At 37.4% G+C, this 13,381-nt stretch overlaps 1 protein-coding gene across 1 annotated transcript in view; it reads right to left on the bottom strand.

Moving 5' to 3' along the window:
- Positions 1 to 13,381, bottom strand: part of LOC107677902 (growth factor receptor-bound protein 14-like) — a 92,340-nt gene that overhangs the window by 1,301 nt on the left and 77,658 nt on the right. Inside the window, exon 13 of the mRNA XM_016472970.1 lies at positions 712 to 786. Coding sequence (XP_016328456.1) covers positions 712 to 786 — 75 coding nt within the window. The remainder of the gene's footprint in view (positions 1 to 711; positions 787 to 13,381) is intronic.

Here is a 13,381-nt window from a genome sequence, read left to right as displayed (position 1 = left end):
ACTGAAAACAGGCTAGACTAATTGATTCTTGGGATTTAAGAATCGATATCGTTTCGTAAAAATGAGAATCGATTATAATCGAGATATCGATAATTTTTTACCCAGCCCTAGAAACAGGATATTAATTGTGAAAGCGGATGTTTCATCCCAGAATTACTGAAATTCTGATTAAGAAATATAGTTGGTGAACACTGATTTTCTATCGAGGATCACCTTTGTACCTAAAGCAACCATATTGGTAACTTAAAGGTACAAAAGTGTACCTTTTGAAAAGGTATCGCCCCAGTGACAGATTTTGAACCTTTTTTCAGAGTGTATCTTCTAGTATACTTTTTCAGAAAATATAAAATGTAATCTATTACCAAACTGTTTTTAATATCTTATTTCAGAATAAACCTAAAAATAAATAAAAAATGCTCAAGGAAAAATAACAAGATTATTTAGATAAGATATTAATGTATTATTGGTATTATTATTTGATTATAATTAATTATTTAATAATTATTTAATTTCTTAAAAAAATAAGTCTTAATATTGTATATAACATTTCTTCTCAAATAAAGGACACAAAAAGAAAACAAGGTCCTTGAAATATCAACTAACTTTTCCAGCGGTTCACTGTGTTATTTATCTAATTGCGGGCTCAGTGGATTTCGGGGATTTAGATACACAGATTAAACATCTGTCTAATACCAGTGCTTCAGCTTTTACCATTTTCTTCATGCTCCACATCCCTCTTCCCCCGGCCATGTCAGGCAGACAGCGACAGCGATTACCCAGTGTCCTCTGGGAGAGAGAAGAGGACATGCGGTAAGCTCTCACCACATACAGTAGCTTAAACTCTATTGCACTTCAAGGCAGATCAGTCGTGTTTATTCAGGGCTAAACCAAATGCTTTGCCAAATGTAATTCTTTCTTCTTTCTATATCTGACACAACGTGAAGAAATAGATATCACAACCATAGTAGTTTTGATATGGATCACATGCATCTTATGTTACATTCAGGCACCAAAACTAGCACTCACTAGTTATTTTGTAGTAAATTGGCTTTGGAAAGTAAAAAAAAAAAAACAATTAGTGATCGCTTATTTTATTAGGCACTGGCCTAAGATGGCAGAGAAAAATAATCTGACATTCACTGATGTAAGAAATGTAAATGATTCAAATCTTTTTCACATCTTTGTAATAACACATTTGCATGGAGTATTCCTTCTATCGAGCCACTAAAATAAAAATATTCATGGTTTGTCACACATATGCAACATAAAAAAATAAATGATCCTATTATCACCAGGAGAAAAATAGCTTCACCATTGGCAGCTGTGACAAAAAGTACATTTTGGACCCTGCTTACATTTGCATGTCACGTTATCAGCTAACACAAAGGTTAGCACAACAATGCTGGTTTACCGACTGTTTTGATATTAATTTCCGTTTACACTGCCGTCTTCCAGGACTACTTGATCACAGGCCACACGTGTTCCTTTGAGCCTTTACGTTTGCGCCGTCAAATGCATGAGCGCTATGCACAAAGCATCTGCCGCATTAACCTGTTCACCTTCACACATGTGCAGCACTCGTGAAGTAGGAAGATCCATCCCACACAACAAATCTCTGATAATGATGCTTTTTTTTTTCCTCTGGAAAACCGCAACTTTGTAGCATCTATTACAGAGGAAATGAGTGCTGTTTAGCACTAAACTCTCCTAAATAGCCCCCTGTGAGGCGTGTATCAATACACAGCTGAGCGATGATGATAAAACGCCCACCATACATTTGAGGGGATAAAATATGGAATAAAAGTGTGTTATAGATATGACTTCAGTGGAGTGGGAGAACAAAAAGTAAACTCTAGATAGAGCCGAAAGGTCAGCGGCCGCCGTCATGTTTGAAAATGATGAGTGACGCGTGGAAAGCGTTGGTGGGCTCTCGGAGTCTGGCGAGGCCACGCTGAGACTGAGCAAAGAGTTCGGCTGTCCGAATACATTTCCAAGTCTGAGAGAGCGACTTTAAAATTAATGAAGGGGGAACTCTGACTTTTAGTCAATGTAAAATTTTCATTAATGTTATTATTCCATTGTCTGCGTGGTGCTGAATTTATATCACTTCACGTTCCGCGCTCGGAATTTTTATGCCCTGAATCTTGAAAATCACTGAAGTCACCGAGGTGGAAGTGAAAGAAAGAAAGAAAACTTATTTTCTAAAGTTCTATGCGCTGCAGAAAATCTGTATTTTTGTCTTGTTTTCCAGTTAAAATATTAAAAAATCCTTAAAACAGAATACATTTACCGATGAAGCAAAACAGACTTGTTTTCCTAGATTGTATCTTGAATATAAATGCATTTTGTCTTTCTGCACTGGCAGATATTTTCCCCACTTGTTTTTAATGTTTCTTTTACTCTCAGTGCAGTAAGACAAAATACACACATTACATGGCTAATCAAATAAATATATTAATGGTTTTTAGATATTTTAAATTGAAAACCAGTAAAAAAAGATGAATTAAAGGGATAGTTCACTCAAAAATGAAAATTCTGTTATTTACTCACCCTCAAGTTGTTCCAAACCTGTATGAATTTCTTTCAGGTTTTGAACACAAAAGAAGATATTTTGAAGAATGTTGGTTATCCAACAGTTGCTGGTAGCCATTGACTTCCATAGTATGGAAAAAATGCTAGTCAATGGCTACCAGCAACTGTTTGATAACCATAATATCTTCTTTTGTATTCAGCAGAAGAAAGAAACTCACAGGTTTGGAACAAGTGGAGGGAGAGTAAATGATGACAGAACATCTTTAAGAAGCCTTTTTTTCTTTGCTTTTTTCGCAGTGTGAAATTTTTCACAATTAAAGAGCCAATTGACATCTGACAATTGAATTTTGTCATATCCCAACCTACTTCATATTTACAGTATCACATTATATTATGACCAAAATGTTATTTTACAGTATAGAAAATTTAAATCAAGGTTACAGTACATATAAATAATAGCTATTTTTTTCTGGGAACACAACAACCAATTGGCTTGTGTATTAAATAACCATCTATTAATAACAAATTTTGGATAATGTATTGAATTATATACTTATTATATAAAAAATGGCTTTTAAAGCAAATCCTTTAAGTCCTTGCAAAAAAATGCATTTTGAGACCCTGCATCTAGTTAAAATAAACCCAAATCTGCATAATTATGCAGGCCTTCTTTAAGAATGTTTAAATGAACATATACATTTACATTTTACATTTATTCATTTAGCAGATGCATTTATCCAAAGCAACTTACGAATTAAGAATACAGCAAGCGATTCATCACAAAGAGGCAAGTAAACACGAGAAGTGTTTGTAATAAAATGTTCAGACATCGTTCAGAATATTAAATCACCATGCAAATAAACCCAATTAATAAGACTCAACCACTATATTTAACCATTACAGTCACAGAGTATACACAAAGAACACACACACATATTATTTCTACAAATCATCAGTCCCACTTTCAGAGCTTCTTTCTGATCCTGTGCATTAAATCTGAGGTCTGTACGATTTCCCTGCCTGATACAATCACATTTATTCCAACACTAAATGAATGAGTAATCTTGAAACAAAAAAACACGCATAAAGAGAGAAAGAAAACACAACAGCCCCACAGCTGTACAGAATCAATTCTCTGTGGTGTTTAGGGTGCCCATGGCTGCGACTGAAGAGGCCCTGAGCTCTTGGGGCGAAAACGCTCTCTGTCAATAGCTCTGAAATGCTATCCTTGTCTCAAGTAGCGCTCCACTTCACAGAGGACTGCTCCATTCTGTGGAGCCTCTAATAACAACTCTCTTCAGATATGAGGAAAACAGTGCCTACACCCCAAAAGAGCGCTATCAGCCAAACACCATCAATTGACTCGAGGATGATTTTTTTTTGTCAGAAGGGTAAAATCGGCGAGAGGAAACTTTGGAAATTAAATGTGAGTTTATGTAAAGATTAGAATGTAGATGGGTCGCAAATTATGTCCATCTTCATGCAATCTGTGATTGGAATTATTGATGTATCATAAAGGGATTGTTCACCCCCCAAAAAAATAAATAATAATTTACTCACCCTCGGGCCATCCAAGATGTAGATGAGTTTGATTGTTCATGAGAACAGATTTGGAGATCACTTGCTCACCAATGGATGCTCTGCAGTGAATGGGTGCCGTCATAATGAGAGTCCAAACAGCTGATAAAAACATCACAATAATCCACACCACAGTCCATCAATTAACATCTTCTGAAGCAAAAAGCTGCTTGTTTGTAAGAAACAAATATATCATTAATGAATTTTAACTATAAGCCATCGCTTCTGGCCAAAATATGAGTCCATAATCCATAATAATGCTTCCTCCAGTGAATAAGTCCATCCCCGTGGTCCTCTCATGTCAAAATCAACTTACATATTTGTTTTGTAAAATAACTGTTTTGATGGGGCGAAAACGCTCTCTGTCAATAGCTCTGAAATGCTATCCTTGTCTCAAGTAGCGCTCCACTTCACAGAGGACTGCTCCATTCTGTGGAGCCTCTAATAACAACTCTCTTCAGATATGAGGAAAACAGTGCCTACACCCCAAAAGAGCGCTATCAGCCAAACACCATCAATTGACTCGAGGATGATTTTTTTTTGTCAGAAGGGTAAAATCGGCGAGAGGAAACTTTGGAAATTAAATGTGAGTTTATGTAAAGATTAGAATGTAGATGGGTCGCAAATTATGTCCATCTTCATGCAATCTGTGATTGGAATTATTGATGTATCATAAAGGGATTGTTCACCCCCCAAAAAAATAAATAATAATTTACTCACCCTCGGGCCATCCAAGATGTAGATGAGTTTGATTGTTCATGAGAACAGATTTGGAGATCACTTGCTCACCAATGGATGCTCTGCAGTGAATGGGTGCCGTCATAATGAGAGTCCAAACAGCTGATAAAAACATCACAATAATCCACACCACAGTCCATCAATTAACATCTTCTGAAGCAAAAAGCTGCTTGTTTGTAAGAAACAAATATATCATTAATGAATTTTAACTATAAGCCATCGCTTCTGGCCAAAATATGAGTCCATAATCCATAATAATGCTTCCTCCGGTGAATAAGTCCATCCCCGTGGTCCTCTCATGTCAAAATCAATTTACATATTTGTTTTGTAAAATAACTGTTTTGATCTGTTTTCACTTGTAAGTGGTGCATGATCTGTGCATATTTCTCTCCTGATTCACTGGAGAAAGCAATATTACAGATACTCATATTTTAGCAAGAAGCAACAGTTTGAAAACTATTAACTGTTAATGTCTTATATGGATCTGTTTCTTATAAACACACAGCTTTTTGCTTCTCAAGACATTAACTAATGGACTGGAGCAGTGTGGATTACTTGTGGATTATTGTGATGTTTTTATCAGCTGTTTGGACTCTCATTCTGACGGCACCCATTCACTGCAGAGGATCCATTGGTGAGCAAGTGATGGAATGCTACATTTCTCCAAATCTGTTCAAATGAAGAAACAGACTCATTTACATCTTGGATGGCATGAGGGTGAGTACATTTTCAGCACCTTTTTGATTTTTGGGTGAACTATTCCTTTAAATTACAAGAAAAAATGTGCTGCAAATGTTTTTTAATGTTGACTCTGAAGAGAAAAAGACAGAATAAATGTTTGCAGACAGGAACGCTCCCCTGTTGCACAACAGCTGCATCAAATGCCAAAGCATGTGTAAGACGGCACACAGATGGTGTTGCCATGTAAACAAAAGCAAAAAGCTCCAGAAATGCACTGAGCAATTACATGCTAGCAGAAAGTGAGCAAACACACACATTTAGACAAAGGCTATGTTTAAAATAGCACACTACCATACTATTCTTACAATTCCTGCAGTAAAAGGGGATGTATATTGTGCAAAATATACATACTGTCTGTATACTCTGGCAAATGAAAAAAGTGTTTTTCTTGACAAGTGTTTACTTGATCTGACTGAAAAATCTAACATTTTTAATACAAAACATCATTTTAAAACGTCAAATCAATCATTGAATTACTCAGATGATAACTGGACATTACCACTGATGAGGTCATGTTGCAACACTGTAGCAAACTGTGCAATTTTTCTAGTTAAAAAAGTAAACTGTTGCACATACTATATTTAACCTCCTGAGACCCTGCATCCTCATATGATGACATTATATGTTTGTGAATTTCTCTGAGACTATACATGCCACAGTTTTAGTCTGGATGTCCTGCACAGAACACATTCAGGGCTTTTCAGAGATACTAAATGTTTGGATGTTTCACCATGACCACTCCCTCTCCTTGGTCTTCAAAAATGTCTGATATTCATTTAGTGACACTGTTATGGAGATATGATAATATTTTGCAATTATCGTTTAAATCTGACAAATCAATAATTTTGACCCATACAATGTTTTTTTGGCTATTGTTACAAATATACCCAAGCGACTTAAGACTGGTTTTGTGGTCCAGGGTCACATATATTATTATAAAAATCTTGTCAATTATTACTCCCATTATTACACTTCTTTTTTCATTACATGTTGCCCCAAAAACACATTATTATGCAAATTAGATTTAGTTTATAGATACATTGAGAAAACCTGTTTATAGCCATTTTACACACATTTTGCATAAAGAAAAATGGTATATCTCATAATGGATTCCTTTAAGGGGATACGACCAAGAACCTAGTATCACACTAAGTCTTGGCCTGTCACACAGGGGCTACCGCTTCCACGGAAATGCACGCTTCAAACAAAACGGTCAGTGAAGACGAAGAAGAGAATGACATGTTCTCCCGGCGCCTATTTATACAATAGTCGCACCGGTAGTGATGTCATGAGCTGTCGCCGGCCAACGTGTTGTTGGTGTTTTTTCAATGTATGTTTCAGACACGGGTCACGACGAGGTGTTCCCCATAGTGACCCCTAGAGGACGCAGTTCGAAGTTCCCTTGAAAGGGAACAATTGTTTTTGCCTATGCATGTTCATCCATGTCTTTTTATTTTTTTAATTGAGTCCCGATGTCCTCTACCAAGGACGTAGCATAACTTATGAATGAAATATAATTTTTAAATATTTGTTTTTACATTTTTTTATGCTCTAAACAATGTAATGACATGATAAAATAATTTTTTTTTCCTAAAATGTTTTGCTGGGTCTCAAGAGGTTAAAGCAAACTATTTCGTATACAGTGTGCATTAAGTAAACAGTTAGCTTGCATTCCCATCTGAACATAGTGTCACCATTCCTGAAAAAGACCTCACTTGCATAGACAGTACCTTTAAAATGTCTGAATGAACAAACTCATGCAACTCTCAAAGTAGACGTGATTACTTTCAATCGGATGGCCTGCAAACTCTGTGACCCTGAAGAAATCAGAGTTCTACCAGCCATCCTGCTTCCTCTTTAATCTCAGGGATCAAAGTTGGGTCAATAAAAATCATCTTAGCGTTTGCTCAGAAGGGGAAAAGAGCATTTGCTTTCGCACTAATTGGGAAGCATCATATTTGTTCGCAAATGTAAGCTCATTTAAATCCTAATAAGCTTTTTAGATTCTCGTTGGGGGATTTTGCAAGCGTACCATTGTGTAGCGTGTGTTATTGATAAGGGGCCTTGTTGTCGGACGTTCAAGTTTGTTAGTGCGGCCTAAATCAATGTTCACTTCATGGGTCTAATTTGTGGAATCTGTAAGGAAAGAAAAGCCGGAAAATTAAGTAGGTATTGAAGTTGTAATAGGCCTGTCAATGTCCTGCTGTTTGTCTGGCAGAGAGAATCCACAGGAATGAGCCGTATAAATACAGCTGCTCCAAGATTATGTTCATTAATTCAAATCCCGCCACAATCTGGGAACATGCCGAATCTAAGGGAGGAAATGTGCTTGAGAATGGCAGCATGCATACAGACCAGCAAGGAAAAGATGGCAGATGGGTTCAATCAGTCAAGTACTGGTCAAAATGATTGTAAATTTTACAGTAAAAGACTGTAAAAATGATACAACATATGCCTATTAATAAATTGCACATATTTATGTATGTATGTATGCATTCATACACTATTATTTTTCTTAGACAATATAATAAATGCATTTTATACATGCATGTTATAACATTTACAGTAGACACTCTGAAGATGTTTATATACATTCAAATGTTACAAATCACAAGATCATGTCACACTAGCCTGCGGCGAGGAGCGAGGAACGAGGAGACAAGGCGTAAACTCACAAATGTCTTTTAATCCAGAAATCCAAGGGGTAACATGGAACACAGGAAACTCAGGGGTAGACGTACAACGACGTTCAGAACCGACAAAGGAAGACTAAACAGACTGGGGCTAATGAACACAGGGCAATCAGGGGAACACAGGTGCATGAAATCATAATCAAATTAACACAATTAACACGAGAAGAACCTGGGTAATAGGGGGCAAAACACACACAGACAGTCCAGAACCTTGACATATCGGCCCCCTCCCGGAAGGTGCGTCCTCGCACCGTGGATACAACAGAAGGGCGGGCACTGGTGAGAACTAAGGAGGAGGTTCTGGAGGAGGATGGACACCCGGGAGGGGGCCGGCAGACAGAGTCCAGGGAGGAGACGATGGAGGGAGGAGCCAGGGAGGAGACAGGAGGAGCTTGGAGCAGGAGGAGCCCCGCAGGACCCAGGCCACAGCCATAATATCGACCCACGGTGGAGCCGATGGAGGGAGGAGCCATGGAGGAGGAATGGCCACCGACTCCAGGGGGCCGACCAACGGCTGCGGAGCAGGTGGTGGAGGAGCCCGAGGAGGAGACGGAGAGCCGATGAGCCAGGGCGACAGGGAGGATCCGGAGGTCCTAGGCGGAGCAGATGTCGCCGGCGACCGACACGAAGGCATTTGATCCGGGAGGCCGCGGTGGAGCTGGAGTGACAGAGGACTGAGGCGGAGCCAAGGGGATGAAGGAGCCTGACGGAGCCAGAGGGACGGAGGGACGAGGCAAAGCCAGAGGAGTGGAGTCCCCAAGTGCAAGATGGTCGATGCCAGACCAAGGCGGAGCCGGAGGTATTTCAAAAGTAATTTGAGCTAGTAATTATCACAAAGGAGAAATAGCAAAACTTCCTTTTGTATAACACTACAATATACATAATAAAGATTTGGAACAAAAATAAAAATGTTTGGGTGAACTATTCCTTTAACATGCATTGACTTTAACTCACTCACAAACACAGTTCTATACAGTACATCCACTCGCAGTTGACTGACCAATCACCTCGTAATTGAGTGAGTGCTCAAAGTGTCAAAGGTTATCAGTCTGGAGAAAGAACCGCTGGACATTGATATCCATGGGGGTGCATTTTGATCTTGTCTGGCTCAATATTTGACAATTTAACAAAACGTGTCACATGTTAAATGCGTATGCCATACAACCCTTCGCATACAATACGATGGATCACTCACTGCTCCAGGGGTTTGAGCAAGAGACAATGTGCCAGTGCATTTCATCCATAACCAAAAATGACCATACAATCCTAGTGGACCACTGATTTAGGCAGTAAAACATGGCATATAACTCATTTCTCTGGCAGGGAATGTGATTGAGGTTAAACCATGGGCTGCTTTACAGTTTACAAAACGTAGGAAGTGTTCACACACTTTTGATCGATGAATTTCATGATTTTCTACTCTACAAACAAAGTGGAAGGTCTGAAAAAAGACCAGTGTCGAATCTAAACTCACCCAAACACCAACCCAACTCAAAATACACCAATCCCAAAGCAAGTACACACATAATTAAGTCCCTAACCGATTTCCTTCCTTAATGTAGGTTGCATTAAAAATGAACAAAGTCTATGTTCATAGCCATAGAAAAAAAGCCTTATGTCATCTTTGCCTGATGTAATGTTTAGGGAGGATTTAGACATTTGTCTACCAACTATCAAAAATCAACTTGTCGGGCAAATTATAAAACTCTGCCAACACCAGAAAACCATATTTACTTTTGTTTTTCTCCAGTCCTGCAGTCAAAATGTAAAGACACATTCACAAAAGACATGCAAATATTGAATAAGCCGACTGAACACAGAAAAAAGGTGTTGAAGGGAAAGCGAAATGAAGGTAATGGGCCAAAAAGTACAGTATGTGTGTTTAATGTACAGTACAAATTGCACTTAAACTTGAGCTTTACACTGTACATTAGCTTCTTATTAGTCACTGCCAACACCAGAAAACCATATTTACTTTTGTTTTTCTCCAGTCCTGCAGTCAAAATGTAAAGACACATTCACAAAAGACATGCACATATTGAATAAGCCGACTGAACACAGAAAAAAGGTGTTGAAGGGAAAGCGAAATGAAGGTAATGGGACAAAAAGTACAGTATGTGTGTTTAATGTACAGTCAAAATTGCACTTAAACTTGAGCTTTACACTGTACATTAGCTTCTTATTAGTCATAACCAGTGTTAGATTGTGAATTTAAAAGCTCTCAATTGTAGAAAAAAATATAATAAATATAAAAACATGGAACATGAAAACCTCTAAAAAGCTTATAATCTGTAAAACGATTCTAAATTAGATATTTTTAAGAGGAATTTTTCACTTTAAGAAAAAAATCCTCAAGTAAATACATTTTTTTAAATTGAATAAATTGATGTTTTTAATATTTAAGTAATTGCCATGACTTTTACAGGTTGGAAAAGTAGGTGGAGAGATTAATAAAGTAAAATAAAATTCCATGACATTTCCATGGAACCATGTGTGCGCTAAAATCACAGAAACTGAATTAAAAACTCACATAAAATGAAAACCATAAAAGAGAATCAATAATCTATTTCCAATCTGTTTCCTATACTTTAGTTTACAGTTGTTTTTGTTAGGATATTTGTGATGAATTTTTCCTTCTAAGACACAAATTTAAAAATAAATAAATTTACAATATACTTTTTAAGATCCCCATGCATTTTCCAGGTCTGACATGGATGTAAGAGAAAAATTAAATTAAAAACAATTCATAAAAGCAATTTTGAAATTAAATTCCATTATATTTCCATGTTCGTGGGAGCCCTGTGTATGCTAAAACACAAAAAATCGATATAAAAATTACAAACACATAAAACATCAAAGCCATAAATGAGAATTAATAATCTATTTCCTATATGTAATTCTAAGCTTGCAGTTGTTTTTGTTGGGATATGTGTGATGAATTTTTTACTTTCACAATGCCAGACAACCAGGTCATTTAAGAGACTCCAGCTAATGGCACTGGGCACACGACATGCTGAGAGCTTCTTTCTGAAAACGGATCCTGGTGGCGAACAAAACAATAACAGGTTTTTCTCATTCACTTATAAGCCGCATAAAGCTTTATTGATAAGAAATACTGCACGCTTCCATAAGCTATCAACTTCCTCTTTGGTCTTAATAGAGAATCTCTTTCAACGCTGATCTTTCAGAATTACACAATTTGGCTATTAGAAAAAAGCCACGGAGGTTCAGATTCTTTCCACAGATTAATGCATTAGTGTGCGCAGGGCAAGCGTCTATTGTGATGTCCGTTTACACTATTATGAGCCGCAGTCACTCTCGACGAAGCCTAAAAGGTGCGGGCAATGAAGGGTCAAGGCCGTTCTAACTGTGTCCATATCTGAGAAGAAATCAACACATCTCGCATCTTTTCTCTCAGACTTCTCTCCTTCCGCGCTGAACACACAAGCAACCCTGGACTTTCCACGGCTGTATCAATAGGCCGACATGTACCAAGGTCAGAGTGTAATCTTCTTGAATAGAGCCGACATCAGAATAATGTCCGGAGAATGTTTACAAAGACAAATCTGCCCGTCTGCCGCGAGGCCGAAAGCCGCAATGGAGATCTTTAATGGAAATAAGTGTTAACACGGACACACCTGCACCAACACTTTGTGTTTTCCCTGTGAGGAGCATCAGGACGGACGAAGTGAACTCTGATTCAATTAACTCGTCCTGTAACAAGGGCCACAGTGAGAGGAGTCGGACGCAGAGGACTACGGTCGGCTCTAGCCTTCGCGCCCTCGTATGAAAGGAGAAGCTCTGGGTAAACAAATATAAAAGTGAATGCGCCCTGAACAGGCAGAGCAAAGGTAACTTACTGCAGCACTGGAAATAAACGTGTGATGAGAATTAAATTTGAAGTGTTATATTTTTTTCTGTTAAAAATACTCTCTCCCACACCAGCTTACATGAGACAAGATAAGTACATTTGTAGGTTGATTGCACTACACTGCAATACACTGTGGTGGATTTAAAACACTGGTTTGGCCTGAGCATCACAAACAGCCCGACACAGCAACACTGACTCAACCAATGGTGTGCGTTTGGGGGCAGGAATAATTGTTATCTGACCAATGGCAGACCTGGAAGAGCATTCGGAAACCTGTTTGAACAGAATCATCTACAATGCCGTACAAAGGTTTGGGGTCAGTATGATTTAAATAATAATAATAATAATGAATTAATTAATTAATTTCAGAAAGGATGCATTCAATTGATAAAAAGTGACATTTGTGACTTATAATGTCACTAAAGATTTCTATTTCAAATAAATGCTGTTCTTTTGAACTTTCTATTTGTCCTGAAAAAAAAAATGGTTTGCACAAAAATATGATGCAGCACAACTGTTTTCAACATTGATAATAATACAAATGTTTCTTGGGCATGAAGATCATGTGACACTGAAGACTGGAGTAATGATGCTGAAAATTCAGATTTGATCACAGGAATAAATTACATTTCAAAATATATTCAAATGCAAAATAGTTATTTTAAATGGTAAAATATTTCAGGATATTACAGTTTTACTATTTTTATCAAATAAATGCAGCCTTGTTGAGCATAAGAGAATCTTTTCATAAGAGCTTTTTTTTCCAGAATTCTGAGTGACGTCTCACAATTAACAGCTTGCAATTGCGAGATATCAACTCATCATTCAGACTTTGAGCTGTTAATTTCAAGATGTAGATTACATAACGTGTAACTGCGAGTTTACATCTCACATTTTCTGCCTTTTTATTAGAATTCAGTTTACATCTTGAAATTAACAAATCGTAATTGTGAGATATAATCTTGCAGCTCTGAGAAAAGCAATCTGAATTGTGAGATATAAACTCGCAATTACCTTTTATATATTTCCGGAAATGGCAGAAATAAGCTTCCACAGCTTATAAACTTAAATAAGCTGGTGAGAGTTAAAAAGATAAAAGAATATGAACTCAATATTTAACATATAACTGTGCATTAAAGGGGTCATATGATGCAATTTAAATTTTTCCTTTCTCTTTGGAGTGTTACAAGCTCTTGGTGCATAAAGAAGATCTGTAAAGTTGCAAAGA

The sequence above is a fragment of the Sinocyclocheilus anshuiensis genome, unplaced genomic scaffold, assembly GCF_001515605.1.
Source record: "Sinocyclocheilus anshuiensis isolate Anshui unplaced genomic scaffold, SAMN03320099.WGS_v1.1 scaffold164, whole genome shotgun sequence".
In the NCBI taxonomy this organism is placed as follows: domain Eukaryota; kingdom Metazoa; phylum Chordata; class Actinopteri; order Cypriniformes; family Cyprinidae; genus Sinocyclocheilus; species Sinocyclocheilus anshuiensis.
The sequence above is the reverse complement of the archived record's forward strand: the minus strand, read 5'-3'. Positions and strand labels throughout refer to the sequence as shown.